The 27,859-nt window shown below is 45.3% G+C and overlaps 1 protein-coding gene across 2 annotated transcripts in view; it reads right to left on the bottom strand.

The window, feature by feature from the left end:
- Positions 1–27,859, bottom strand: part of LCORL (ligand dependent nuclear receptor corepressor like) — a 96,086-nt gene that overhangs the window by 40,966 nt on the left and 27,261 nt on the right. The window contains exons 2-5 of one of the 2 annotated variants that reach the window (XM_063135332.1): positions 26,132–26,231; positions 25,203–25,268; positions 7,137–7,216; positions 6,806–6,935 (exon numbers count right to left, since the gene is read on the bottom strand). In XM_063135332.1, coding sequence (XP_062991402.1) covers positions 6,806–6,935; positions 7,137–7,184 — 178 coding nt within the window. In that variant the 5' untranslated portion in view covers positions 7,185–7,216; positions 25,203–25,268; positions 26,132–26,231. The remainder of the gene's footprint in view (positions 1–6,805; positions 6,936–7,136; positions 7,217–25,202; positions 25,269–26,131; positions 26,232–27,859) is intronic. The other variant, XM_063135333.1, reaches the window with a different exon arrangement.

Raw genomic sequence — 27,859 nt, 5'->3', positions numbered from 1 at the left:
GAATTTTATAAAGGCTATCCAGCCGTTTCAACATTGGGGGCATCGATGATGGTGTGTTCCAGGAATGTTTGATGGTGTCTAACAGTACTGGAAGCATCGGAATGGAAACTGGACGGGTTATATCCGTTGATACTGTGTCGAAAACTGGGTCCTTTATGGTTGGAGCAGCCTGCTGTACTGCAATCCCCAGTGCCTGAGCCATACACATAACCTGGTCCATGAATTGTCCAAAGTCTTCTGATGGAGACAGAGCTCCTTGTGCAGCCACATCTGCATCCGGTGATGAAATGGACGGGTGGACAGATGGCAAAGAAGAAGAGGCTGAGCAATAATCTTAGATGTCTGATGGACCGATGGTGGGGAGATGTGATCTCGAGCCTGATGTCCAGCAGAGGATTTACGGCCCGCAATCCCCAAGAGTGACTTTGGGAGTGGATCTGGTTGTTGTTGTTGGGAACGTTGTATCATCTGAGTTTGACGAGGTGGTAAACCAAAAGCTTCATCCCACATACCTGCTTCCCTAGGATTATCCCTGTAGTGCTAAGCTTTCGCGGTTGTTGTTTTTGCTACTGGGCGACAGCGATCCTTTGCATACCAGGAAGTGAGTTTAAGGGAGGAAATGTAAAAAATCATTAAAAAATCAATGGATGACCCAATTCAATTCAAATTTGGTATGCTTAAAGCTCTCCCTAATATCTATTACTGTGCCAATTTTGGTGTCTTTATCTTTAAAGCTTATGCAGATGTAAGCATTTCTTTAAAATCCTGCTCCTGCGCCCCAGCAGCGGCTCGGAAGATACGCTCAAAATGTAGGGACTAAATACGGCGAATCTTTTGGCTTTATTGCACAATTAAGGCAGGATGCCTGGGAGTACTTCACAATCAAAGCAAATGATAAAGTGGAAAACTTCTGAGTCCTTTGCATGCAATTCACAGTGATTGCACAGTATAACGCTGGCATGATAAAGCTCCATGTCTTGCATGATCATCTCTGGGCTGAGAGAGAAAGACATCCGGCTCTCTTTCCGTCACCCCCTCATGTGTGTGTCGATGATGGTACTCCATGTCGTCACAGTGATGGTAATCATAAGAGTCCCAGTCTCTGCTATCACGGTATCGGTGCTGCGGTTCGTAACTGTGATGTGGGGACCAATAAGAGTGGCCAAAATCCGGTTGTCTGTCCCACTCAAGAGTGGATCTTGATTGGTGTTGACGACATGATGCAGGATAATAGTAATTCCTGCCTGACGCAGCCAAAAACATAACGGCATTGAGGGTCCTCCTGCTGCCGAGAAGGCGGACGAGATTGTCATAGTACTTGGCATCGGAGCCAGGACCGAAGCCTCAGTACTGGTCTCTCGAAAGTCCGATTGTCATTGTGCAGACCGAGGATCGTCGACGTGCTCGACAATTAGAGGCCACCGAGGGAACTGTGTAGGTGCCATATTAGACGACACGGTCTTGGCTACCTTCTTTTGTTTTCTCTTTTCCTTTTGGTCAAGAGAAGTAGATTTAGCGGACTCAGCTTTCTTAGACAATTTTTGGCGATAAAGTAACCCTTGTGTCGCAGATGCCAACTGTCCACTTGGCCCTGCTTCTTGGAGAAGTGGAGACGGAGGAGAAACATTGCCTGAGTGTTGCGGCTTGGTCGGAGTGTCGACCGCTTGAAGAGTCTTGGTTCACATAATAGCTTTAAGCTGATCAGAGCGATGTCTCCGAGTTTGCTTAGAGAAAGACTGACAAAATCAACACTTTTCAACAACATGGCCCTCGCCCAAGCACAAACGGCAAAGGGAGTGGCTATCCAATGGTGGAAGTTTACTTCCACAAGCAGAACATTTACGAAACGGGGCCCTTTAGGGCCATACGACTCGTCCATATTTTTCAGGCGCAGCCATAACCTGAAACGGAGAGAATAAATTCTATAAACGTCCAACAGTAACTATAACTAACTATATATAGTTTTCTTTTTTTCTTTTTTTTAGGAAGAAACTAACACCTGAAGAATCAAGAGAAGTCCCTCAACGATGTTGCCACAATGGCGGTCGAAGAGAACTGAGGGGAATGGGCAGGAACCCCTCTGAGCATGTGCACAGTGCCGTGGGGGAGGGATTCCTGCCCATAGCACCTGAGCTTTAGAAGTTTCCTGATGCTGCTCCGTGCAGGCGCAGAGCCCATGGTGTGATGCAAAGAGACTACAAAGAAGAACATATGAGAGCCTTTTCTGTAGTAGAGTCCAGTATGCAAAATCACCTTCTTTATATGTGTTCCTCTACTACTCTGGAACTTTTCTATTCTAGCAAGCTTTTGATTATTCTGCTGCTTAGATTTTTAATTCAAACTTGTTCTGTATTGATTATTTGTTTGTTGATGTTCTTGTCTTCTGTTCTGAGTTTTTTCTACTTTGGCTAACATTGTATTGTTTATTTTTCCTTTAATTAATATTAGCCACTTTAGATGTCCCCGTCTAGAGGAGGAAAGGGTAGCATAAAATCTCAACATAAATAAATGAAATGGTTATTAACTATAACAACTTAATTAAACCTACATATTCAGATACCACAAGCTTCTAATAACCAGATTCTGGGGGAAGCAAACAGAAAACTGTGATCACATCATGCTTTTGAGCAAACTTCCCAGGGAAATATGGCTGGACACTGGTAGAAACAGAATGTTGGACTAGATGGACCACTGGTCCAATTTAGCAAGGCAATTTTTATGTTCTTAAATTTGGCACACAGATACACTTTTAAATATGACATTTTCATTTTGGTCTGTTGGGGAACAGACCAAAGGTATTTTTTAGGCTTATGTGGGGATAAGTGTTCCAATTTATATTGGATCCAAACTATCTAGACCTAAGACACAACAAGCAATAGGAATTGAATTGGCTAGTTAGGGATTTGCATCTAGGTTTCCCACATCCAAAGCTAACACTGTAGTTTTCTATCCCCTAATCTAAGGAACTGGTGGAACCCAATCATCAAAAGAACCAATACTTAGTACTGAACTAATTCAGGCTTCAGTAACTAACAGAGCTATTCTCAAGGTTTGCTAGCTAAGGGGCTGTAGGATTTGGTGTACACTTTACTATGCCAGCACAAACTTGAGATACACTGCTGGCATGAAAGATATGTCAGTGGAACACTCCACCCACACAGTTCTGCTGGTGAAGGTATGTTGACAGAACAGTTAAATGCATGGAAATATGGGTGCCCAGGGGAGGAGCACATTTACACTGCATCCAATATCCTTGACCACAGCTACGAACTCATTAATGACACAACTTTTGTGAACTGCCCAGGGAGCTTCGGCTATTGGATGGTATAAAAATAAATAAAAATTTACATCGGCCACAGACCTGGTACAAAGATTTTCTCTCCCAATGACTTCTCAATAGTTTTGTGTAGCTTGTACACAAAACACCCTGCCTCCATAACACTCAGGGGAAGAGTTTATTGCAAACACTTCTCTGCCTAAAACCCTAACAGGTACCATGCCTTGAGACTTCAGATACGAACAACCAAACCCACTCCAACAACTAGGGGTGTCAAGACAGAACATCCAACACAGTTAAGCGAGGGAAGGAGGAAATTATGCTACAAAGTGCAACTGACTCCCATCTCCCCAAATATCCTTTGTCATATGTGAATACTGTGCCTTATCTGAATTGTATTGCTCTAACATTCTTCCCCATCCAACAACAACAACAGGGGACAATGTCTCCCACAAAGCACTCCACTCCGACTGTTGCCACTGCTGGTCAAATACACCTGTACACTTTTGGTTTGCGAAGCGCAACAGAACAAGTTGTCAAAACACTAAGTGTTCTACCTCCAAAAGATGGAAGTATATGGCTGCAAGAAAGGCAAATGCTATTTTGGGCTGCATTAATAGAAGTATAGCTTCCAAATCGCGTGAGGTACTAGCTCCTCTCTATTCGGTCCTGGTTAGGTCTCATCTTGAGTATTGCGTCCAGTTCTGGGCTCCACACTTCAAGAAGGATGCAGACAAGCTGGAGCGTGTTCAGAGGAGGGCAGCCAGGATGATCAGGGGTCTGGAAACGAAGCCCTTTGAAGAGAGACTGAAAGAACTAGGCATGTTTAGCCTGGAGAAGAGGGGTGACATGATAGCACTCTTCAAATACTTAAAAGGTTGTCACACAGAGGAGGGCCAGGATCTCTTCTTCATCCTCCCAGAGTGTAGGACACGGAATAACGGGCTCAAGTTACAAGAAGCCAGATTCCAGCTGGACATCAGGAAAAACTTCCAGACTGTTAGAGCAGTACGACAATGGAACCAGTGACCTAGGGAGGTTGTGGGCTCTCCCACACTAGAGGCTTTCAAGAGGCAGCTGGACAACCATCTGTCGGGGATGCTTTAGGGTGGATTCCTGTATCGAGCAGGGGGTTGGACTCGATGGCCTTGTAGGTCCCTTCCAACTCTGCTATGCTATGATTCAGTCATTGCAGTCTTTCCAAATGGGGGGTGGGAGAGAGACAGAGGAATGAGTACGGTTTCCTCTTCATTCCCACTCTCCCACAAATGCCTCTTGTGTATCCAGGTTCAGGAACTTGTCTTGGTGCTGAATATACTTGTTATCTTCTCTCTGTATCTCTTTGCTCTCCACAGGCCATTATTCCCAAGGTATTATCTGCTTACCAGGAGAGAAGCCCCCTGCATGAACAGCAGCAGTGACCACGATGCTCTCAGCTGTTCTTTCATGGGATTCCAAACCGACTTGTTCCAGGTAGGCTCCTTCATCCTGGCCAACTCCATGATAGCCAGTTATGTAACAGGTGATGTTGTTCTTAATATGGAGATGGTACCATAAGGGATACTATACCAACTACCGAGCTGTCTGTAGAACCCTGCTGAAGTGACTGGTTGGCAATCCATCACCAATTGCCTTTTTCTTTCAAGATCCACTCCATCCCGCTTTTCAATAAATGCTTTGACTATGCTCCATGTGTTGTTCCTTTGTTGCTAGCGATCCTTTTATTGCTACGATCCCTTTCTCCCACTCTATCTGGCTTCAGCTTGTCCCAAGATGGGACTTTGACAGAGATAAGCAGGAAGCTTGATGAGCTCAGGACCAGTGGGGCTCCTCCTTTCTATGCTCACTGTGGTTATGTTTCCTGGACTGTGAGAGGCAAGCCTATCAGGATGCATTAGTGGGATGGATGCGCCTACCAGGGTGTTTGAGGCAGCCAGCAGGAGGGGGAGAAGGAGGGATGAGAAAAGATGATGTGGGAGAGGGGCAATGAGTCCTGCTAGGACGCTAACCAGCCTGTTGGGCCTATGGGCGAAAATAGCAGGGGACAGGTGGATTAGTCATATGGGTTGCAAGGGAGAGGGGGTGGTCCCCAAGGGCTGATTGACCCATGCAGGAGCCAGGTTACTCCCACCATGTAGGAGCGAGGCTACACCTCCCACCAAGGTGGGGTTATACCTTGGATTAGTAACTGAAACTCTCAGTAAATAAAACAAAAGCTGTTCCCCACAGGATCAGGGCTCTTCCTGCATCCTGTGCGTCCAGCACCTATGATCAGATGTTGAAGCTATGGTCAGGGGAAAGACAAATGCCCCATGATGTGTGAGTCCTGTCTGCTCTGTGCCTGATTGGACAGGGAAGCTCTATGTGGTGTTTGCAGTGTGAGTTGGAGTTTATGGCTGCCCTTGTTGCCTGTCCTGGCCTCTTTTATTTTTATTTATTTATTTATTTAAGGATTTTTATGCCGCCATTCAGCCAAAAAAGGCTCTCATGGCGGCTTACAAAAGTATTTCTTGACAGTCCCTGCCCACAGGCTTACAATCTAAAAGACATGACACAAAAGGAAAGGGGATTGGGAGGGAGGAGGGGGAGGGGGAAAAGGAAAGCAAATTCAGGCACTACAATCTTAGTTGGAAAGTTCAGCAGTTACAGGTGACAGCAGGAGGGAGGGGGCTCAAATGTGTATTTCCTTCTCTTGCTGAGTCTTAAACCTTCATCTCCATGACTGTGCATGCTTTCTGCAGGCCTCCTGCTGTGAATGTTGCATGCTGTTCTCCAAAACAATGCTTGTGAACAGCATAAGGAGATCCAAACCCCTGCTTCTAAGATGGCTGGGTAATGGCAGTAGCAGGACCATTACTGTCTATACCATTAGGGCTAATTGTGTGTATGTTGTGATGCAGGGAGACATCACCATCGAGTTGATTGGCTCTCTCTGTATATGGGCAGCATGGGGATGTCGGCAGCAACACAGTCCGTGACTGGTGGACTTTGGTGATGTTGTTTGATGTCATTTCCCCCGCCCCTATTTTTTGATTTTTCAAGTGAAGTCTTTCCCCTTTATAAGAGTTGAGCATGTACATCATATGTAGCCGTTCTACTGGCATAGCAGCAGAGTATCTTTCCTATGCTGCTCCCTCTCCCCTGCAGGCATAATTAAGAGGATAAGATCATTCTGTAATATTGCTAAAGTTTAAATTAGACATCTGAAAATTTACAAGAGCCATCATGGAATTCTGAAAAATCTATTTTCCTGTTAAAGCCGTTTTACTATAAAGCAAATATATATTAACAGCTCAGCCATCGAAAAGCTATTTAAGCTTTAAAATAAGTTAGGGAAATTTAGGAAGTTACAGCTGGATAGAGATGATGAACAGAACACAAGAGTAGGAAAATGTGATAGAAAATCCAAATGGAATGAGACTATGAAATATAGATATGTTTACTTTGAAAACCAGGATGAATAGTTTGATTATATCTATAATATTATGTATCAATTTCACAATAACAACCAAAATAAAACAAGGTTACCTTTCTTGCGAAAGAGTGCATTTAGGTAATTCTCTGCTTGGCACTCAATTTTATCAGTGTTGGACTGGCCCTGAGATGATAGTTCCTCTGTAGGCGTTGACTGCAAAGAACCAATAACTGATGTATGATCCTAAAAGGTATAAAGAAAACCCACAATTCTAAATTAGGATTAATGGAGGTTGGGTGGGATAAAAAGTCGAGAATCCTTATAAGTGGTCTTTCCGTTATAAAAGTAGGCATTCATCAGACATTTTACATTGTACAATAGTTTGAATTAAAATAAGAAATTGAAAAATCTTTTAAAACATCTGCAATTTATGGTACTACTTACACTGGCTGTTTCTTTATGTAAATTACAAAAGGAACATTTTTCGTCCATAGACCAGTCAGTCACTTCTTCTGGTTCACAGTCTAAGGAGGGGAAATTAAATGCAAATTATAAACATAAGGTGTTAAAGCAACTTATAATTCACTACTACGAAAGTAAACCCATTAATTGTATGGCATTGTTTAACTATACTTGAGAAGAAAGAACTTTAGGTTAAAAAGCATCAGGAATATTACATGAACAGTATAACTGTTTTCATAATGATATATTGGGTTGGATCTAGAGCAAGTTGGTTGTAAATCAACATGTAACATTTGTTATGACTACCTTCGATTTCAAGTGCACCTAAGCATGGCTAACATGCTGTAAATCCAGCCCACTAATGTGTACGTCTTACTACAGGAATATGTGACAAGTTATTTGCTTTAAGGAACACTGACCCCTCTTTTTGTATCATTTAGCTCGAGTCTAGTCAGGCCCATGGGACATTGTGTTTATTTGAAGTATTGATACACCACTTCTCCACAGATGAGTTCTCAGATGCAGTGGGTCCATTTGGGGGCAGGGTACCCTGTCCTCGTCAAACTCACCACCAGTTTTCCGCAGCCCACAGTTTCCTCTTTCTGGCTCTGTCCCCTCTATGATCCCATTCATTGCATCCATCCTTCTGCTTCCCTCATCCTCTTCCACCACTCAGCAGCACTACCAGTACATAGGTGTGAGACTCCAGGTTGTCTGACCATACCACACTGCATGGGTGCCATATATGGGCATAGTTGGCCCCCTGATTTCCATTTATTAGCCGAAGATTTAAGGCAAGAATATGATCATCAAGGAGTCCGCCCCCAGCCAATCCCTGGATATCTTTTAAAAGCTGAGCAAGCACAGAAAGGATAAAGCAAGCAAACAGAGCAGCTAATTTCCAAGAACAGAGGACATGCTTTGAGCAGCAGCAGCAGCATTAGCAGCAGCAGCATGGACTTAGACAGAGGTCTGGAGCCAAGCCTTGACCTGGTCTCTTCTCAGCAGTCAGAACGACACAATGTGTGTGTGATTTAATAAATCCATCTGTGTTTGTGAAGGAGGGGAGACCTGACAGCATTGCAATCACCAGCCAACCAGCTTGAATCCAGACCATAGCAGACAGCAACACGAGACAGAAGGTAAATTTTGAATTATTTTTAAAGCTTATGTTGAGCTTTGCAAATCTTCTATTTTTAAAAGGCTTGCATTTTAAAAGGCTTGAAAAGGCTTTTCCTTTTATGTTTTGAGACTTGCACAGAGCTCTGTATAGTATTTACAGCCTTATATTGGCTTTCATTTTTAAAAAAATCCTCCCCAAAACTTTGGCTTTGCACGTCTTCTGATCTTTATGTTATTGTGCATGTTTCAGTATCCCGTTCCTGTGCAATGGATTGTAATGAGAGATGAAGTGTGTTGTTTGTATGGATTTCGGTGGTCTGGGTTGCTGTGAAATCAAATGACTACTTTTCTGTTTTGCTCTGACAATATTACCTGCCCTCCAAAAAAAATACCTCTATGCTTTTCAGGCATGATCTTTCAGTCACTGTGCCTCAGTTTAGCTTTTCTGCATTATGTACTATGAGTTGTTGGCTGCTTTGAATTCAAAAGAATGTAATTAATTTGCCTTCTGGCCCACCAGCCCCAGTGGGCTTGTTGCCACTGTGTGTTCTCAAGGTAATTCTAGAAGCGGTGACTGTTCGAATGTTCGACCAACCAACATTTGCCACTCAGATCAACATAATCCAACCCAGCTCATTCTATTCTATACAAAATGCTCTTGAGTTCTAAAAGGTAGATAAGGCTTTGGCACAGCAAACCCTAGGAGAAGCTCTGGCTCCATGGTATGTCTGGAACCCCGGAGTCCAGCAACACACACACCCTACCAAAAAAACCCACAGCTACCAGCCACGGAGGTCCCTGGCTGGGCAAACCTGCACTTACTGTGGCACACGTCGTAAAACTTACTTTAAAGAAACACACAAAACATATCAAGTAACAGTGATCTGAACCAATCAGATACTGCCTTTGGGTAATATGACCAATGAGGACACAGGAGCAATGTAAGAGCTGCCACTTCGAAACTCGTGTGCCCTCATTGGCCGTGCCCCCTCAAAGGCAACATCTGATTGGTTAAGACAGTTGCAATGACAATAAATTGCTGCAATGACAATAAGAACATAAGAAGAGCCATGGTGGATCAGACCAAGGGTCCGTCTAGTCCAGCACTCTGTTCACATAGTGGCCAACCAGCTGTCGACCAGGGACCCACAAGCAGAACAAGGTTCAATAGCACTCTCCCTCCCATGTTCCCCAGCAACTAATGTATACAGGCTTACTGCCTCTGATACTGGAGGTTGTACTTAGCCATAAGGACTAATAGCCATTGATAGCTTTCTCCTCCAGGAATTTACCCAACCCTCTTTTAAAGCTTGTTTTTTCTTTGGCCTAAGAAAGTTCTGAAGAGTATCAGAATGACTGAATGAAATAATAAGTTAGTGTAACTACTGTAGATCTATCGGAGCGATTTTGCTCACTCTTTTTTTTAAACGGAACTCTGTAGATGTGCAGAAAATGTTTGAAATGTCAAAGGCTGAATTTTAATAGCAAAACAGTATGTTTACTTGCTCTGTGCCAAACAGTCTCCTATTGCTCTATTGTTCAGTGCTGGTTTATTTGCACCGCTAAACAGCGCCTGATCTGACATCATGTATTTTCAACCTGAAACTTAAAAAGAGCACACCAAACAGCATCAAGCTCAGCTATCAGACCCAGTAAGCATTTACAATTTGTTGGATGTCTCCTTTGAGCAACTAAATGGTTTAAATTACATAAAGTTAACAGGACTGCAGGATGGTTCCTGGCTTTGGTGTCAGTGGTTCGATACGACTGTTGACATTAATAACAACATAATTGCTACCTGACATCCAAGACCAAAGGATTTCCAAGCTGCATACCATATTCTTTAAGGGACGTGCTAGCCCATCCACAGCAGGTAGTATTCCTATTGTTGGATCAGAGGTCTCACTAATGAGGTCTTGTTGCGATAAAGCTTCAGTTTATTCTCCCTCATCCAGCCATTAATGATTCCAGACAATGACTGGCTTCACACAATGGCCACAGCTTATTCAAAACATTACATGCCATAGCACCTGCAACCATCATCCAGAATATTTGACTGCGACTTGTTGTGTCGTCCGAACCCAGGGACCGCAGGTTATGCAAGAGTTGAACCATCCTCATAGAAAGCATGGGCTCTATTTTAGGCTTATGCAAGGGTTGTTTTATCCATGCATAACCCATGGTCTCCAGGTTCAGATGATGCAACAAGTTGCAGTTGTGGCTTGACGATTCAAAATGGGTGCCCCAACCCACCTTCGCTTAAATAAGCCTCAGTGGGCTGTTTGATCCTATGAACCAACTCAATGATTGAGAACCACTGCAGCCCTCATGGACTGAGATAGAAAAGAGAGACCAAACTGCATCTCATCAGCATATTGATGACATCAAACTCAAAATCCCCATATGTTCTCTCCCAGAGGTTACAGGACAAATAGTAAAATAGAACCCCATGTGACACTATAAGCAAACAGCCAAGGAGTTGAGCAGTAATTCTGTGCTCCTCTGGGAGTGACCAGAACCACTGTAAGGCAGTGTGCCAAGTTTTGTTCCAACCAAGCAGTCCAGAATGATACCATGTGGATAATACTGAAAGCCATTGAGAGGCCCAACAGAACTAACAGGAACACACTCCTCCAGGAATTTATCCAACTCCATTTTAAAGCCATCCAAACTGGTGGCCATCACTACAACCTGTGGTAGTGAATTCCATGCACTGTGTGAAGAAGAACTTCCTTTTGAATCTCCCACAAATCAGTTTCATGAGATGACCCTGGGGTCTAGTATTATGGGAGAGGGAGAAAAATCTCCTCACAATGCCTTGTTTTAACCACCTTAAATAATTTGGTGTCACTTGGCCACTTCACTGCTCACTTCTATTTCCACATCATTTTTGAACAAGTTGAAAAGAATTGTTCCCAATACAGATCCCTGTGGGAACTCGCTGTTTACTTCCCTCCATTGGGAGAATTTACCATTTATTGCTACTCTCTGCTTTCTGTTCTTTAACCAGTTACTGATCCATAAGTGGACCTCTCCCCTTATCCCATGACTGCTAGTTTGCTTAGGAGTCTCTGGTGAGAGGCTTTATCAAAAGCCTTTTGGAAGTCCAAGTAAACAATGTCCACTGCATCACCGCTGTCTACATGACTATTGAACTCTAAAAGATTAGTGAGACAGGACTTATCTTTGCGGAAGCCATTTTGATTCTTTTTCAGAAGGACTTGTCATTCAATATGCTTACTATTTTTGTTTTAAGTAATGCTTTCAACCAATTTACCTGGAACAGACATTAAACTAGCTGACCTGTAATTTCCTGGATCCCCTCTGGATCCCTTTTAAAAATTGGTATTATATTGGCCATCCTCCAGTCCTCTGGTACAGATGCTGATCTTAGGGACAAGTTGCATATTTTGGTTAGAAGATCAGCAATTTCATATTTCAGTTCTTTGGGAATTCGAGGATGGATACCATCTGGGCCTGGTGATTTAATTGCTTTAATTTGTCCATAAGGTTGATAACTTCATCTTTTGTTACTATTTGCCTCAGTTCCTCAGACTCCCTTCTTGAAAACATCAGATCAGGCAAAGATAACTGTCCTATATCTTCCGCAGTGCACACTGATGCAAAGAACTCATTCAGCTTCTCTGCAATCTCTCTGTCCTCCTTTAGTACTCCCTTAACTCCAATGTCATCCAGCAGTCCAACCGCTTCCCTAGCTGGTTTCCTGCTTCTGATATATTTAAAAAATTCTTTATTGTTGGCCTTGATATGGTTAACAATATGTTCTTCAAAATGTTTTGTGCTCTCTTTTATTTTCCTCACTTGGGCAAGACTTACATTTTCTGAAGGAAGCCCTCTTTTCTAACAGTTTCCTTGACACTGCTAGTTAACTATGCCAGTGACCTCTTGGACTTGGTGCTACCTTTCTTAAAACATAGTATACATTTTAGCTGAGCTTCTATTATTGAGGTTTTGAGTAGTTTACACACATTTTGAAGAGATTTAACCCTTCAGACTCCTCTTTTCAACTTCCTTTTCACCAGTTCCCTCATTTTAGAGAAGTTTTCTCTTCTGAAGACAAATGTGACTATGTAGGATTTCCTGGCCAGTTTCCCACTTAAGTATAAATTTAGTCTGATAGCACTGTAGTCAGTTACCAACTGGTTCAAAAACATTTACATCTCATACTAGCTCCTGGGCGACGCCACTCAGGATTAAGTCCAGGGTCGCCTCCCTCTGGTCAGTTTCATGACCAATTGTTCTAGGGCACAGTCGTTTAGGGCATTGAGATTAACCTCCTTGTCGTTACTGGAATATACATTTATCCGGTCAATGTGGGGGTAATTGAAGTCAACACTTTCTCATTTGGAGGACTCCCTGATTTTGTTTTCACCATGAGCATTCTGGTCTGAAAAGATGATAGAAAAGATGTCTGACCCATTTAGGTGTCTAGTCTACTTGACACTATGTCCTCTTTGACATACAGAGCAACACCAACCCCAGCATGCCCGTCCCTGTCCTTCCTGCTGAATTTATATCCAGAGATGACCGTATTCCACTGGTTCTCTCCATTCCACCAGGAACGGAGGAAACCACTATAATGTCCACTATATCTAGGTTACCTGTAACTGCTGGGAGTCTGATGTAATTCCTGTTCGACAGTCGAAGGGCGTGAGAGAACCACGTCTGTCGAGGCCACCACGGTGTGATGAAGATGCAATCCGACCTGTCCGTCTGAATTTTGGCTAGTACTTTCGTTAACAGTGGAAAGGGTGGAAAGATGTAAAGAAGATCTCCTTTCCAAGTTCTGGTGAAAGCGTCTCCTAAAGAGTCCTTTCCTCTTCCTGCTCTGCTGCAGAACTTGGAGCAAGTTGCGTTTTCTTCAGTAGCGAAGACATCGACAGCAGGTTGTCCCCAGTACCGAAAAAGGTCTTCTCTTGTCTCGGTATCGAGCTCCCACTCATGGTCGACGTGGAAGGATCTGCTGAGGGAGTCTGCAATGGTGTTCTCCTTCCCTGCTACGTGGATCGCAGTCAGGTAAGTATTTCTCTTTATGCACCAGTTCCAAATTCTGAGTGCCGATCGGTTCAGGGGGTGTGATCTTGTTCCACCCTGTCTGTTGATGTATGCCACTACGGTGGTGTTGTCCGTCGCGATCAGGACGTTTCGGCCTTCGATAATTTGTGCGAAGGTCTTTATTGCATTTTCCACCGCTAAGAGTTCTAGGTGGTTGATGTGCTGTTCCCTCTGAGAAGGAGGCCAGCGACGTTGAGCGATAAGGGAGTTGCAATGTGCCCCCCATCCGGTCAACGAAGCATCCGTCGTAATCGTTATCGAAGGGGCTTCTTGTTGAAACGAAACTCCCTCCAAAAGATTCTTCATCGATAGCCACCACTTCAGAGATGCTCTTACTTGCCTCGGAATCGACACGTAAGTCCGGCGGGCATTGCGTCGAAGGTCGAACGTTCTTAAAAACCACCCCTGCAAGATCCTCATTCTGAGTCTTGCAAGCTTGATCACTGCGGTGGTGGCTGCCATTAAGCCTAGCAGCCTTTGGATTGTCCATGCTGAGACTTTTAAACGGCTCTCGGTAATGATGACTAGATCCCGAAGGGTGTCTGCTCTGGACAAGGGCAGGTATGCTCTCCCATCTTGAGACGATAGGGTTACCCCTATAAAGTCCAGCTTTTGTTGTGCGGTCAAGATGGATTTCTCCTCATTGACCCATAGGCCTAACGAGTCCAACAGGTTGAGAGTAGTTAGTATATTCTTCCGGAGCGTGTGACTGTTGTCCGCTACCAGAAGCCAATCGTCTAGGTACGGGTATATGTAAATCCCTTTCTGTCTTAGGTGGGCGCACACCACAGCCATCACCTTCGTGAAGACCCTCGGTGCCGTGGCAAGCCCGAAGGGAAGAACGGTGAACTGGAACTGGGACGCACCGATTGAGAATCGCAGGTAAGTTTGATACGACTTCCTGATGGAGATATGGAAGTACGCATCCTTCAGATCCACCACAGCGAACCAAACTCCTTTGTGTAGCAGTTGTAGAATGGAAGTAACCGTTGTCATACAGAACTTTTTCGGGGTGATGTATCTGTTTAATTGCCTTAAGTCCATGATCCGTCGAAGACCTCCATCTTTCTTTGGGACCGTGAAGTAACGTGAGAAAAACCCCTGGTTGACTTCCTCTGCGGGTACGGGAGAGATGGCTCCCTTCGCTAGTAGGGTTTGTACCTCGAGAAGCAGAGGAGGGGACGGCACTGTTACTTTCACCCCCAAAGAAGGAGGGAGGACATCGAGCTCGATGGCACACCTGACTTGATGATAGTGAGCACCCAGGAGTCGGATGTTATTGACTCCCATTGATGGTAAAACGGTGCTAGGCGGTTCGCAAAGGGTAGTGGGTCTGGGATGAAGGAGTCAAACCCGCTGCTTCTTATTGAAGTCGGGTTGACGCTTGTCTTGTTGAAAACGGCTCTGATACGGTCGCTTTCTTTGGAGCTGATGTTGCTGCCTCGGTTGGCTTTGATATTGAGGACGCTGTTGCTGCTGCTGTTGCTGGACAGGTGGTCTTGACCAGCAAGTATAGGCTTAGGCCTATACTGTAGGAGTGGGGCGGCGAAACCCATCTTCTTTGCAGTAGTACGGGCTTTATATATTGCGTCCAATGTGTCATCAGTTTTGGCACTGAACAAGCCCTCGCCGTCAAAGGGCATGTTTTCAATTCTGGCCTTCGTTTCATAAGTTAAATTTGCTGATCTTAACCAGGCGTGCCTCCTTAAAGATACTGCACCCATCATATTCTTGGAGTGACAGTCGACCTAATGTCTGGCGGTAGATAGCTGCTGTTTCGCTATAGCAGAGGCTTCTGCCTGAAAAACTCTAGCCAACTCTCTCTTGTCCTCTGGGAGATAGTCACATAGTGACCACTTTCTCCCAAAGGAAGAGTTGGTATCGAGCCATGGTTGCCTGGTATGTCGAGGCCCTGATACCGAGGGATGCAGAGGAATAGATTCTCCTGCCTGTGATATCCAATTTCCTGCCCTCTTTATCCACTGGGGCGGAGTGAGGCTTTTGAAATTGGCCCTGGGCTGATTCCACCACAATGGAGTTGGGTTTTGGGTGTTGGGTGAGGAAAGCAGCATCTCCCTCCTGTATGCGATAAAGGGTTTCCAGTCTCCTTGATGTGGCTTGTGTGGACGCTGGGGTTTTCCAGGAAAGCTGTGCTGTCTGTTTCAAGGCTGGAGGAAGAGGAATAGCGACTGCAGCGTTGCTCTTAGTGTGAAACACATCATAGATGGGATCATCGACTGGCTCGTCGGGTTGCTGTATATCCAACCCTAGTGCTTGAGACATTCTCAGCATATGCTCTGAAAATCTTCCCATGTCGTCAGAGGGTGAAGCAGGGTCTTGCGAATGTATAACATCCTCTGGCGACGGTACCGAAGGGGTAACCGACACCCTAGAATCGGTATCAGAGGGATAATCATCCTTGGGCGAAGATACAGTGACAATCTGTAGTTGCTCTTGATGGGCTGGTACCGTAGCGGCCGCTGTCCGTATCGTAGAGGCGTGGCTGTGGCGGCGATGAGTTGGCGCTGGCGAAGGTTGGCGAGATGGTGGTGGAATTTGAAAAACTCTTGAAGTGGGAGGAGGCTGAGCAAAATAAGTCTCCGGCGCGTATTGGTAATCCCGGTGATGTGGGAAGTACCTCTGCGGTCGATAGTAATCCCAGTCGTAATATTCATGCCTGGTCTGGGATTCAGAATACTGGGAGGCTCTGTCCCACTCCTGCCCTGGCCTTTCTACGCCGCTGGTCTAGGAGACGGCTGCGTTAGAGGGATAATTTCCTCAGTTCCTACAGCTTCTAGTGGATCCCGTAGTGAAGCTACAGAGGCTGAATCTCTAATTTCGCCTTCTGATAGACTCTGGGGTCGCATCGGTATCGAAGCTACTTCAGATGTCGGTCTTGAACGAGGTCTCGGTACCGAAACAGTTACGGGGACCGAAACAGTAGTTGACTGAGTCTGGGTCGGTTTGGAGGGCTGGGGGGACCTTTTGGAATGTTTCTCCCCGTTCCTTTTCTTCTTCTTCTTCTTCTTCTTCTTCTGCTTCTCAGCGTCGGAGGAAGATTTGGGAGTCCGGGCCTTTTTAGTAATTTTTCTGGCCGCGGAGCTCGCCAATGACCGCCCAGGCGTGAGGGGTATCAATGCCCTATTGTTCGCACTGGTTTTGTCGCACTCCTCGGTGCTGCGGTCTCCAACGGTCTTACTCGATGCCGTTTTATCCATTTCAGTCGTGTCTGTGGCTCTGAGAGCTTTTCCCCACAAGATAGCACGTAAACGGTCCGTTCTGTTTTTCCTAGTCTGCTTGGTAAATGCCATGCAGTGATGGCAAGCTTCTACTTTGTGGCCTTCGCCCAAGCAGAGAACGCACAAAGAGTGTCCGTTGGTAGGGGGAAGTTTTGCCCCACACTTAACACATTTGCGAAATGGAGTCTTCACTGGCATGCGGCTCAGGCGCCTGCGACTGAACGTCGCTGAGGAAAAACTAACTAACAACAATTTTTTTTTTGATAGGAAGAAAATGACAATTAAGAAGAGAAAATACAGTCAAGATGAAGAATATTGAATTTTTGAGAGAAAAACAGGTAAAAACGCTAAGAGGTTGGTTCTACAAGTCTAGGCACAATGGCGGACGACGAAGAAATGCAGGTTGCTTACCTGTAACTGTTGTTCTTCGAGTGGTCATCTATGCATTCACACATATGGGCTCTGCGCCTGCGCGGAGACCTGAACCGGAACCTACTATAGCTTAGGGAAACGTTTTTGGCGGGAACCCCTCCCCCACGCTACCGCGCATGTCCCTGGGGTTCCTGCCGTTACCTCAGTTTACAGGAGTCCGACATTGTGCCCCCATAAACATGAGTGTACTCAAATAAAGTCAATCTTTACATTTAACTGTTATTTGTCAGTCTCACACCACCAAGTGGGGATGGTAGGTGGGTTGTGTGAATGCATAGATGACCACTCGAAGAACTACAGTTACAGGTAAGCAACCTGCATTTCTTCATCGTGGTCTCTATGCATCACACATATGGGCGAGTAGCAAGCTAACATACCTTGGAGGTGGGTTGGTGCATTATTTCAACACTTCCGAAAGGACCATCCTTCCAAATGAGCAGTCCTGTCTGGATCGGGTGTCCAAGCTGTAATGCTTGACAAAAGTGGAAGGGGTGGACCAGGTTGCGGCCTTGCAAACGTCCCTAAGTGGAACACCCCTGTTGGAAGCTACAGATGTTGACATCGCCCTGGCTGAATGAGCTGTCACAGGATGCTGTAGCTCTAGTTTGGAGATAGAGTAGGCAAGTTCAATTGTCTCTACAATCCAGCGTGACAACCGCTGGCATGACATTGGGAGTCCCTTAAAAGGCTCACCATAACATATAAATAATTGTTTGGATTTCCTAAATCCCTCAGTTCTCGCCTTATAAAAAGCGAGAGCCCTCCTAACATCCAACATATGCAGAGATGCATCTGCAGGCGTCGTAGGATTTGGGAAAAAGGCTGGTAAGACAATCTCTTGGGCCAGATGAAAAGGTGTCACCACCTTAGGTAGAAACGATGGGTCTGTTCGCAACACGACCCTGTCATTATGAAAAATCGTATAGGGCGCATCTATCCTCAGAGCTCTAAGCTCACTAGCGCGCCTTGCCGAGGTTATGGCAACCAGGAACACAGTCTTGAGGGTCAATAGTCTCAAATCCGTTGTGGCCATGGGCTCGAATGGTTTTCTTATCAGCGTGTGTAACACAACAGATAAGCTTCATGATGGTATGATGCTCCTAGTAATTGGCATAGTATTTTTGAGTCCCTTTAGAAATTCCTTCGAGGTGGGGTGAGTGAAAGGTGAAAACCCTTCCACACCACTGTGAAAAGCTGTGATGGCGGCTAGATGGACTCTGATCGAAGAAAGTCCTAGTCCTGCTCGGTATAGTGAGAGCAGATATTCAAGAATCACTAAGATGGGGCAAGTCTTAGCTGTGTGATTCGTTTCTAGTGCAAACTTAGAAAACCTTTGCCACTTAGCCGCATATGATTTCCTTGTCGAAGGCTTTCTTGATGCCGTCAAAATGCTCTGTGCAGTCAATTGTACGGTACGGGAGAGTGTGGTGTTATCCTCCACGCCGTCATCTTGAGCATCGAGAGGTCCGAGTGTCGAACCTTGCCCTGGTGTCGAGACAGGAGGTTCGGTATCGACGGTAATTTGATGTAGTCCCCTCTCGACAGTCGAAGGGCGTGAGGGAACCACGGTTGCCAAGGCCACCAAGGTGCGATTAGAATACAGTCTGAGGACGTGATCTGAAAAACTACCCATGTCCTCCGACGGAGAAGCGGGATCATGGGTGTTCACTATGTCCTCTGGTGACGGCATCGATGGTGCGACCGACACCAACGAGTCTGAATCAGATCGGTACTCTTCATCTCAGGTGAGTTCGATGCGGTAGGTTGCATTGCTACCTGGATTGGCTGCAATGCCTGTTCTTGGTGCGGTACCGAAGATGCCGCCGTAACCCTCGGTATCGACGTCTCCGTTATAGCATGATGCCTTGATGGTGTCGGGGCCCGAGGTGAGGGGACTTGAATGACCCTGGTAGGTGGAGGAGGGTAAGTGTAGCGTTCCTCCTGTCTGCACTCATCTGGATAGTATTCCTGGGGCCAGTAATACTCCCAGTCGTAAAGGTCTTGCCTATGGTATCCCGAGAACTGGGAAACTCGATCGTAGTCCGGTTGAGCGGGTGCAGGCCTCTGTCGATAGGCTGGTGGCACTGGTACCGTGGGTTGATCTCCTCGTACTTGAAAGGTAGCACATGGTACTGAAATGGCCGATGTCGAGTCGCGGATCTCCCCCTCTGACATCGAGCTTCTTGCCGTCGGTATGGGAGTCGGTACTGGTAGATGTTCTGGTACCGAGGCTTGCGTCGGTACCGTGGTCGGTCTCAACGTGGTAAGAGGCCTGGGTGATGCCGTTGTAGCGGTCGCGGCCTTAGAGGAGGAACCTTTTTCGGCGTCCTTCCTCTTCTTCTTCTTCTTTTTAGTTTGTTCTGCCGATTTCGGGGTCCGAGCCTTTTTTGAAATCTTTTTGGCTGCGGACACCGCAAGGGATCGGCCTGGCGTCAGGGGTATGGCCCTGTCTTCCGCCATCATCTCCTCGGTTATAACAAAGGACTGAATTTCAGGGCTGTGGTCCCTGCTCATTGTCCTCGAGGAGGATTTTTGCATGTGCTTTTGAGGCGCGGGTTCAGTAGCCTTCAGGGCTTTTTCCCAAAGCACAGAACGAAGTCTATCTGCTCTATTTTTGCGGGTTTGCTTCGTGAATGCCATGCAGTGGTGGCACTGCTGGACTTTGTGACCTTCTCCGAGACACACCACACAAAGAGAGTGCCCGTCTTTCGGTGGTAGTTTAGCGCCGCATTTGACGCATTTTCTGAAAGGGGCGCGTTTTATATATATATATATATATATATATATATAGGGAGAAGAGAAAAAGAGAGAGAAGCAAATATCTAAAAGGGTCCAAGAGAATAGCAGAAAAAGGGATTTTAAAGAGAAAAAACGCTAGAGGCACGGTTTCTAGGTCAGCGCACAATGGCGGACGACGAAGAACTGAGGTAACGGCGGGAACCACAGGGACATGCACGGTAGCGTGGGGGAGGGGTTCCCGCCAAAAACGTTTCCCTAAGCTATAGTAGGTTCTGGTTCAGGTCTCCGCGCAGGCGCAGAGCCCATATGTGTGATGCATGGAGACCACGATGAAGAACTGAGGTAAGGGTGGGAACCCCATGGACATGCGCGGTAGCGTGGGGGAGGGGTTCCCGCCAAAAACGTTCCACTTAGCTATGTAAGGTTCCGGTTCGGTCTCCGCGCAGGCGCAAAGCCCATATGTGTGATGCATAGAGACCACGATGAAGAACCATCAAATGCACAAATGGCTAGCCTTCTGTGCCTAAAGATCCTATCCACATCCTCAGGTTGCACAAATAGAAAACTATCCATAACATCTTGACAAGCAGTTATCACAGATGCATTGAGATGTAATGCAGATACTACCCCTGTTCAGGTGTATGGATGAGAAAGTGTGTAGTGAGTTTGGGCTGTGCACGCTAGCGCTGCCCACTACACCAACCTGGCCCATCTCAGTTAAGACCTTGCCATGTAGAATAGACAGGTTGCTTACCTGTACAAGAACTCTACTCACGTTCACTTGAACATTAGTAGAAGTTTCTGTGTGAACAGAACCCTGATAAGGAAGGTTGTGAGACCACTTAGGTACTTCTACTTGGGTTCAAGCAAACGCTAGTATAACTCCCTTTCAGACCTTGCCAATTCAATACGGAAAGGTCTGTATTGGCGCAACAGAACTGGCATGCCTGAAAACATAGGGTGTGTACATGGTCCTGACTCTCTACACTCTTTAAGCCTTCACACATTCACCTAAACAGGGTTTCTGTTAATGTGGTATCCAATTAGAAACAGATATAAGAAACTGTACCTATAAAGTGTTTGGTAAATTGATTACAGAGGTTTATTGATGACTCCTTGAGCCACAAAGTAATATACTCATAATCATTTGAAATAACTGCCCTAGATAACTCCATACAGATACACAATGGTTGCAGAGAAGTCAGATTTCTTCACCACCATCACTGCATGAGGGAATAGGATTTGAAATGAGTCAAATTCATTATGAAGTAGTCTCCACCAATGCTCCAGTTGTTTCTTCTGGTGCACTGTACCAAAATCTCCTGAGGGAGCCACCCAAACTTTAATCATCAGGAGACAATGCTCAGGAATGATCATGTCAACAGCCTGGGCTATTTCTTCTTTCGAGAAGTTAAATGCAGGTTGCTGTAACTGTAGTTCTTTGAGTGGTCATTTGTGCATTCACACATCTGGGCTCTGTGCTTGCACGGAGCCTCGTTCGGGAAAACTTCCATAGCTGAGGCGTTTTGGGCGGGACCCCCTCCCCCGCTGTGTATTGCGCATGCCCGAAAGTGTTCCCGCCCATTCCCCTCAGTTCCTAGAGATCATGGCCCCAGAACTGAGAGATCATGGCCCCAGAACCTCGGCATCAACACTGATGCGGGATAGTGGGTGGGTTGCATGAACGCACAGATGATCCGTCAAAGAACTACAGTTACAGGAAAGTAACTTGCATTTCTTCTTCGTGGTCTCTGTCATTCACACATCTGGGCGATTAGCAAGCTGTCTTACCCAGAGGTGGGACGGTGTCTATGCCAGAACAGATGACAGCACTGCTCTCCCAAACACACAATCAGCTTGTGCCCGTAGATCAAGACAGTAATGCCTGACGAATGTCGATGGAGTTGAGCCTTACATAGGTCCAGGATCCGGATTCCCCTGTCAAACGCTGCCAAAGCGGCAACTGCTCAGGTTGAATGGGTACAAACTGAGTCCATGAGGGGAAGACATGCCAGCTCGCATACCAAAGTAATTGTTCTCAAGCTGACAGGCGCTGAGGCGAGAGTGTGAAGCCCTTATGTTGTGCAGGGTAACATATAAATAGAAGAGGCAACCTTTGGAAGGAACTCATCCTGTCCTTGTAAAGGTCTAATGCCCTACGCACATCCAAGCTGTGACAAGGTAGATTCCTGCCAGGTACTGATATTGGCCGGGCAGTATCTGTCATAACTGAGTCAAAGTCCTGAATTGTAGGAGCTGCCTGCTGTACTGAGGCCCAAAGCCTGAGCCATTCATAAAACCTGATCGAAAAATTGGCCCAGATCTTCAGAAGGAGAGAGGACATAGAGGGCTGAACCAAAGCTGGAGAGGACGACTCTGAACAGTAGTCTTCCGGATCAGCCAGAGTGGCAATTCCAACCTGTGGGTTTGAACCTCGTCCTGTCACTAAGAGCAGGTGTGTGTCCAATGGACTCCTGCCCTAAGTCCTAAGGCGGGTCCACTTGTTGAATTGTTGAGAGCAAACCTCACACTGAGTAGCCTAACACCGAGGCGTTAGGTGTGATACCTCATATTGAAGCTCTCAATTGTCCCTCAGTACCGACGGAGACGGTCGACAGTTTCTATATTCTGGCAGGGAAATGTAACGCCGATCTGTATAGTAACTGTCAGCCCTAGGGTCATGTTCCCAGTATCTAGGCCTGTAGGAACACCTACCCCAATCGGAGACTCTCTCCCATTACAGTGGCGATCTGGATCGATTCCCGGATCTTGACCTAGGATGGTAGCACCCTCTGTCGGAGAGTGCAGAGAACATTGAATTGGGAGAGCCACATCTGTGATCTCTTTCCGAGACTCTATGCTGAGGTTCCCTCGCCCGACCCTATTGTGGTGAAGGGTCTTGAATCTCCCCCTCAGAAATCGATGTAGGAGGTTGGTGAACATCCCTCACCATAGGAATCGGTGAGTGTAATAGTGGGGGAAGCGGAGCTATCCTTAGCGATGCTGATGACCTCGATGGCAACTGAATCAGTTTGCTTTGTGGCGGTGCAGGGTCGACATCAATATGGTCAACATTGATGCGCTCAACATCGATACAGTGTGGAGAAGAAATAACCGATTCTTCAGGTTGAACAACCGCTGGAGAATGAGAAGCAGGTCTGCTCGGTTCAGGACTTGTGTCACCGAGTTGAGGCCTCTTCTTTTTCCTTTTCTTTCTCTCTCCTGCTACGCTGCTGACTTCTTTCGGTGTCTTTGCTTTTTTAAATAACTTTTTTGTGATATACAGGGCAACTGAGTGACCTGGAGAAGAAGACTGAGTGTGTGTACTGCTCTCAAGCAAAGGCAAGGAAGGGGACCGCTCTGAAGACTCCATTGCGGACATGCAACCCAAAGACTGAATCTTTGCTGGGGTGTCCACCGCTTACAAGGCTTTGCTCCACAGGATGGCCCTGAGCCTATCCGACCTGTGCCTTCCGGTTTGTTTTGAAAATGCTTGACAAAAATGACAAGATTCCACAACTAAGCAAAGCAAGCACAAGGAATGTGTATCAGAAGGGGGTAATTTACTGCTGCAGTTTGAAGATTTTCTGAATGGGGCCCGGAGGGCCATACGCCCTTCCAGGGCAATAGTGGGTCTGCTGCCGTGAGTCCCGATCTACAAAATTTACAAGCAAAGAGGAAGAAAAAGATACAGAAATCTTTTTTTTAAAATAGAAGAAGAAAGAAGAAGAAGAAGGAACACCTCTAACAAGAATTCTAAAGAGAAGTCACCAAACGATGCTGCTATGATGGCTCGAAAGAGAAATGAGGGGAATGGGTGGGAACCCTTTCTGGTGAGCGCAGTACACAGCGGGGGAGGGGTTCCCACCCAAAACGCCTTAGCTATGGAAGTTTTCCAAACAAGGCTCCACGCAGGCACAGAGCCCAGATGTGTGAATGACAGAGACCACGAAGAAGAACCAGAGCTTCAACAGGATTGCCAGCCCAAGTAGAATAAAAATGTCCTACCCATGAGGAAACCATCTTGATCTATCTGATGCCACTGGTAGACCATTTGACTATCTCCCCAACTCCTGCAGGAGCCTAAAAGCCAAGTAAGCCTAAACCCTTCCAAAAATGATCTGACTATGACAAGGACCGATAGCATGTTCCTCCACCTACAGACTACTCTTCCCACCCGGGACCAAATCAAGTAAACTAGAGGGACCCTTGGTCTGATTCAGCATGGCTCTTGTTATGTTCAAGTGTGTGCCCACTGATACAAGTGGGATCATATAAACTGAGTCCCAAGATTATGGAAGCCATGAAGCTCCAGAGTAACAAGCCTAAGGATTTCCAAGACCTCCTGGACCAGCTCAAGCAGGAAGACTGATGAGCGATACACCATCAGAATACCATTTTTTTTTCATAACACCAACTTTTAAGATCACTCAAAATTAGGCAAATGCTGATGAGACACTTGACGAAGGGGATGGAATTGTTATAGACCTGCGAAACTCCACCTCCAGGCCTAGTCTGTCCACATTACAGAAGATCCTCGTGTATCTACTGGGATAAATCTATCCCAAAGCTGGGATACATTTATCCCAGTTCCTCATGGAATGTGGCCTTTCAGAACAGATATTTCCCCAACAACCTCTGCTGGCTCCCTCATGGCAGTTATATGACACATGAGGGGACAAGATGTAAATGTCTCCCCCACTGCTGATGTTGCCTCTACTACATCTTGCTATCATCATATATTCCTGTGCACAAAAAAGTAGCATGTCAAGGAGGAAGATGCTGTCTCCATGACTTCCCATGAACTGGGAGGGGCTTTTTTCCATGGGGTAAGCATTCAAACATGTGACCTCCTACTGAAATCATTAAAGCTATATAGTCCAAAGGGGGTGGGGATACTGCTTAATTCTGCTGACTGTGTAATCTGGCTCTTAGTATCAATTTTCTAAAAGAAAAATATTTTTTCCTATTTAGAAATGAAGAGATATTACTTTGTAAAAAGAAGTATATCATTTTGGAGAAAAAGGCACATTTGCACAGGATTTGGAAATGTGAGGCTTTATTCAGCCGTGACACTAGATGGTGCAAAATCGTTACTGTTCTCATGTTTAATTAGTTCACAAAAGAATGTGTTTAAACTGAGCACTGGCTGTCCTGTTATAAGACTCGCAAAGAGAGAAACAGATAGGGTCAATGTTCCAAACAGAGAAAATAGCAAGGATGCTTAGTTCACTAATAGGTTGAAGATCTGTTGTAAATGCTTGCCATTTTGAACAAGTACTTGTAGAGAGAAGAACAAAGAGGAGTCTGCAATTAAAAATTGTAGAAGAAAGTACTTAAAATAAAATGTCCCAGCAAATTTCCTTAAGTGTTCCAAAGGTGTTTTAAAATGTCATATAATTAAAAAGCTAGCTTTTATACAATTCACATAATTATTTACCTTCAAATAAACTGAGGTCTCTTCGTAGCCTTGGTCCATAAAGCCCTTCTAAAATACTTTCAAAACCTAACGAAAACAAAAATAAAACATTTTACAATACATCAAACAACTGTTTAGTAGTTTTGCATATGTAGCAGCCGAAAAAACAAATAACTACACATGGGAACACTGTTGCAATGAGGGCCAAACCTCTTCTCCACATTAGGCGTTTGGTGGCCCATCTCTCAATAAGGGGGATTCCACAAGGGAATAAAACTGTGTTTAGGAACAAAGATGCATTACCCTCACCCCAGGGGAACTGCTATGTAGAAACTCTGCCTCTGCACATACCCTATTTAACATAATGATAGGGACTTCGATATTGTATGACAGATTTGAACTGCCATCTCACCAATTCACACACTGCCCCAGCATGTGTCTTATACATGTTGAGGGAGCAAGGCTAAAGCACATACACCCTCTAGTCCAGCATGTAGTACCTTTAAGGTGAACTGGGACTTGTGTATGTAAAGGGAAATGCAAGTAGGTCCTGCTCACATAATCCACCATAAAAAATGTGACATAAGGATGGATCACATAGACATCAACAGATACTACAAGTGGTGTAGCTGTAAGATATGAGCCTCACTATGTATGTGACTGGTATATGTTCAAAATGGACCAGTGTTTGGTTACACTGAATATCTAGTGCCTTTGTTTCCATGATGTGAGTGAGGGGAGGGTCCAGCCCAGCTCTCCAGGCTCTGACGTGCTGCTTGATCTATTTCAGCATGAGAGATTAAAATGCTGTAGCATGAGAAGATAAGGAGATAACCCTTCTTCCCATCTCTGCTCCTACAGCTCTTCTTCCAGCAACTGCCAATGTGATAGAGGAAGGGATGGGGCCATTCCTGGAGAGTTGGGCTTAGTCCAGCCCTTTGCTCACTCACCTGAGGACAGTGAAGTCAGAAAAGGTGAGGGGATCAGAAGGGAAACGGTAGTCTCTTAAGTTGCATGGTGCCCTGACCTGTCATCCTGATGGGTAGTAACCTGGTTATTCATTAAAAACAAAACAATACTTTCATATTACTTTGGCCCTACATAGTTGCTATTTCCCATTCCTTCCCCTTCCCCTTCTCTGTGTGAAAATTATATATACATCTAGGAAATGAAAAAGGCTACAGTGAAAAGTTTATAGGAGTTGGCCAGAGGGCACGCTCAGAATTTTGAGAAAACATCATGGTTCCCATAACAAAATAGCTGCTGTGTACACAAAAATGGTTGATGTAGTCAATCACAAAATACCCATTACACAGAAAGGCAAACTGGTAATTTTAAAAGAAAATAAGTCGCTCAAGAGCCAAAATATAAGATGGGGTGGGTCTGAGCCCCAAAACACAAACACACCTCTTTAAACCAACAGTCCTTTCTCATTCAGGATCACCCCAACGAACTTTCTCTCTCACTCCATACTCCCAACATACAATCCACACCCCAGTCAGGTTTTTTTTTAAAAAAAATCTTTTAGGATAATCCCTCAAATTTTCTCTCTCTCTCTCATGCGCACACACACAACCAAAACATACATAGACACCATCCACAATTTTTCTCTACCATCAGATCACCCTGCAGGCCTCCCTAACTACTTTCATTGCTCACTGCAACCCAGCCCAGCCCTGGTCTCCCAAATTCCACCATACTGTGTCACTGCCAGTCTAGCCCTCACTGTTTCCTTCTCCCACTCAACTGATCACCCTTGGTTGCACCCCCGCCCCTCCACCTGCCATCCCCAAGCCTCCATGCTTAACAGTAGTCTACCCTTTCCCTCTTCTTCCATTTTTTTTAAAGGAGTGGGCAGCTAGGAATGGTTCAAATCCATTCCTAACGCACCATCATTAGTTCCTACAAAAGTTTCTGAGTCCACATTCCCCATCCAAACATGATTGGGATTTTTTTTAAAAAAAAAATCAGAGGTATCACAGGGCACTTCAGGTGAGTGTCTACAAATACCATGTTGCCTAGCCTCAGTGTAAGAATGACATTTAGGGCATTTGAGAGCTCTTAAATTGGTGCGCTAAGGTTTAATATGCTGGATTCCCTTTTTCCAATCCAGCACATTACATGAAATTCACATTTCTAACAGTCCTGAATCACCTTTTTGCTTCCTCATACTACTAATGTCCCATTGTATTGTTGATTTCTATCTGTATGGATTCCACTGATCTTAAAGCAGATTTAGACCTGAATGCTCCATCTGCTGAAACCATAAAGATTCTTGAGAGAAACGGAAAATGAAATAAAGTGTAGAATTAAAAATAACAATCTTACGAAATTATAGGTTGGGAAGAATATCTGGCCAATAAATCCTGAAGATCAAAGCTAGACATTATGATAGTTAACTACAATGTATTTATAGAGATTCTTTCTGGTTCTGTCTTTCAATTCTTTCCCCAAAAGATAGTTAAGTGTGAGAGTCAGTGTGGTATAGTGGTAAGTATTGGACTGAGACTCAGGAGATCCTGAGTTCAGCCACAAAACTCACTGGGTGACTTTCAGCCAGTCAATGACTATCAGTCTCACAGGGTTGTTGTGAGGATAAAATGGTGGAAGAGGACCATGTAAGCTGCTTTGAGCTCCTCACTAGAGGAAAAAAGGCAGGATGTATATGTTTTAATAAA

This window comes from Elgaria multicarinata, chromosome 10 (genome assembly GCF_023053635.1).
Source record: "Elgaria multicarinata webbii isolate HBS135686 ecotype San Diego chromosome 10, rElgMul1.1.pri, whole genome shotgun sequence".
NCBI lineage: Eukaryota > Metazoa > Chordata > Lepidosauria > Squamata > Anguidae > Elgaria > Elgaria multicarinata.
This window is presented reverse-complemented; position numbering and strand designations above follow the sequence as displayed.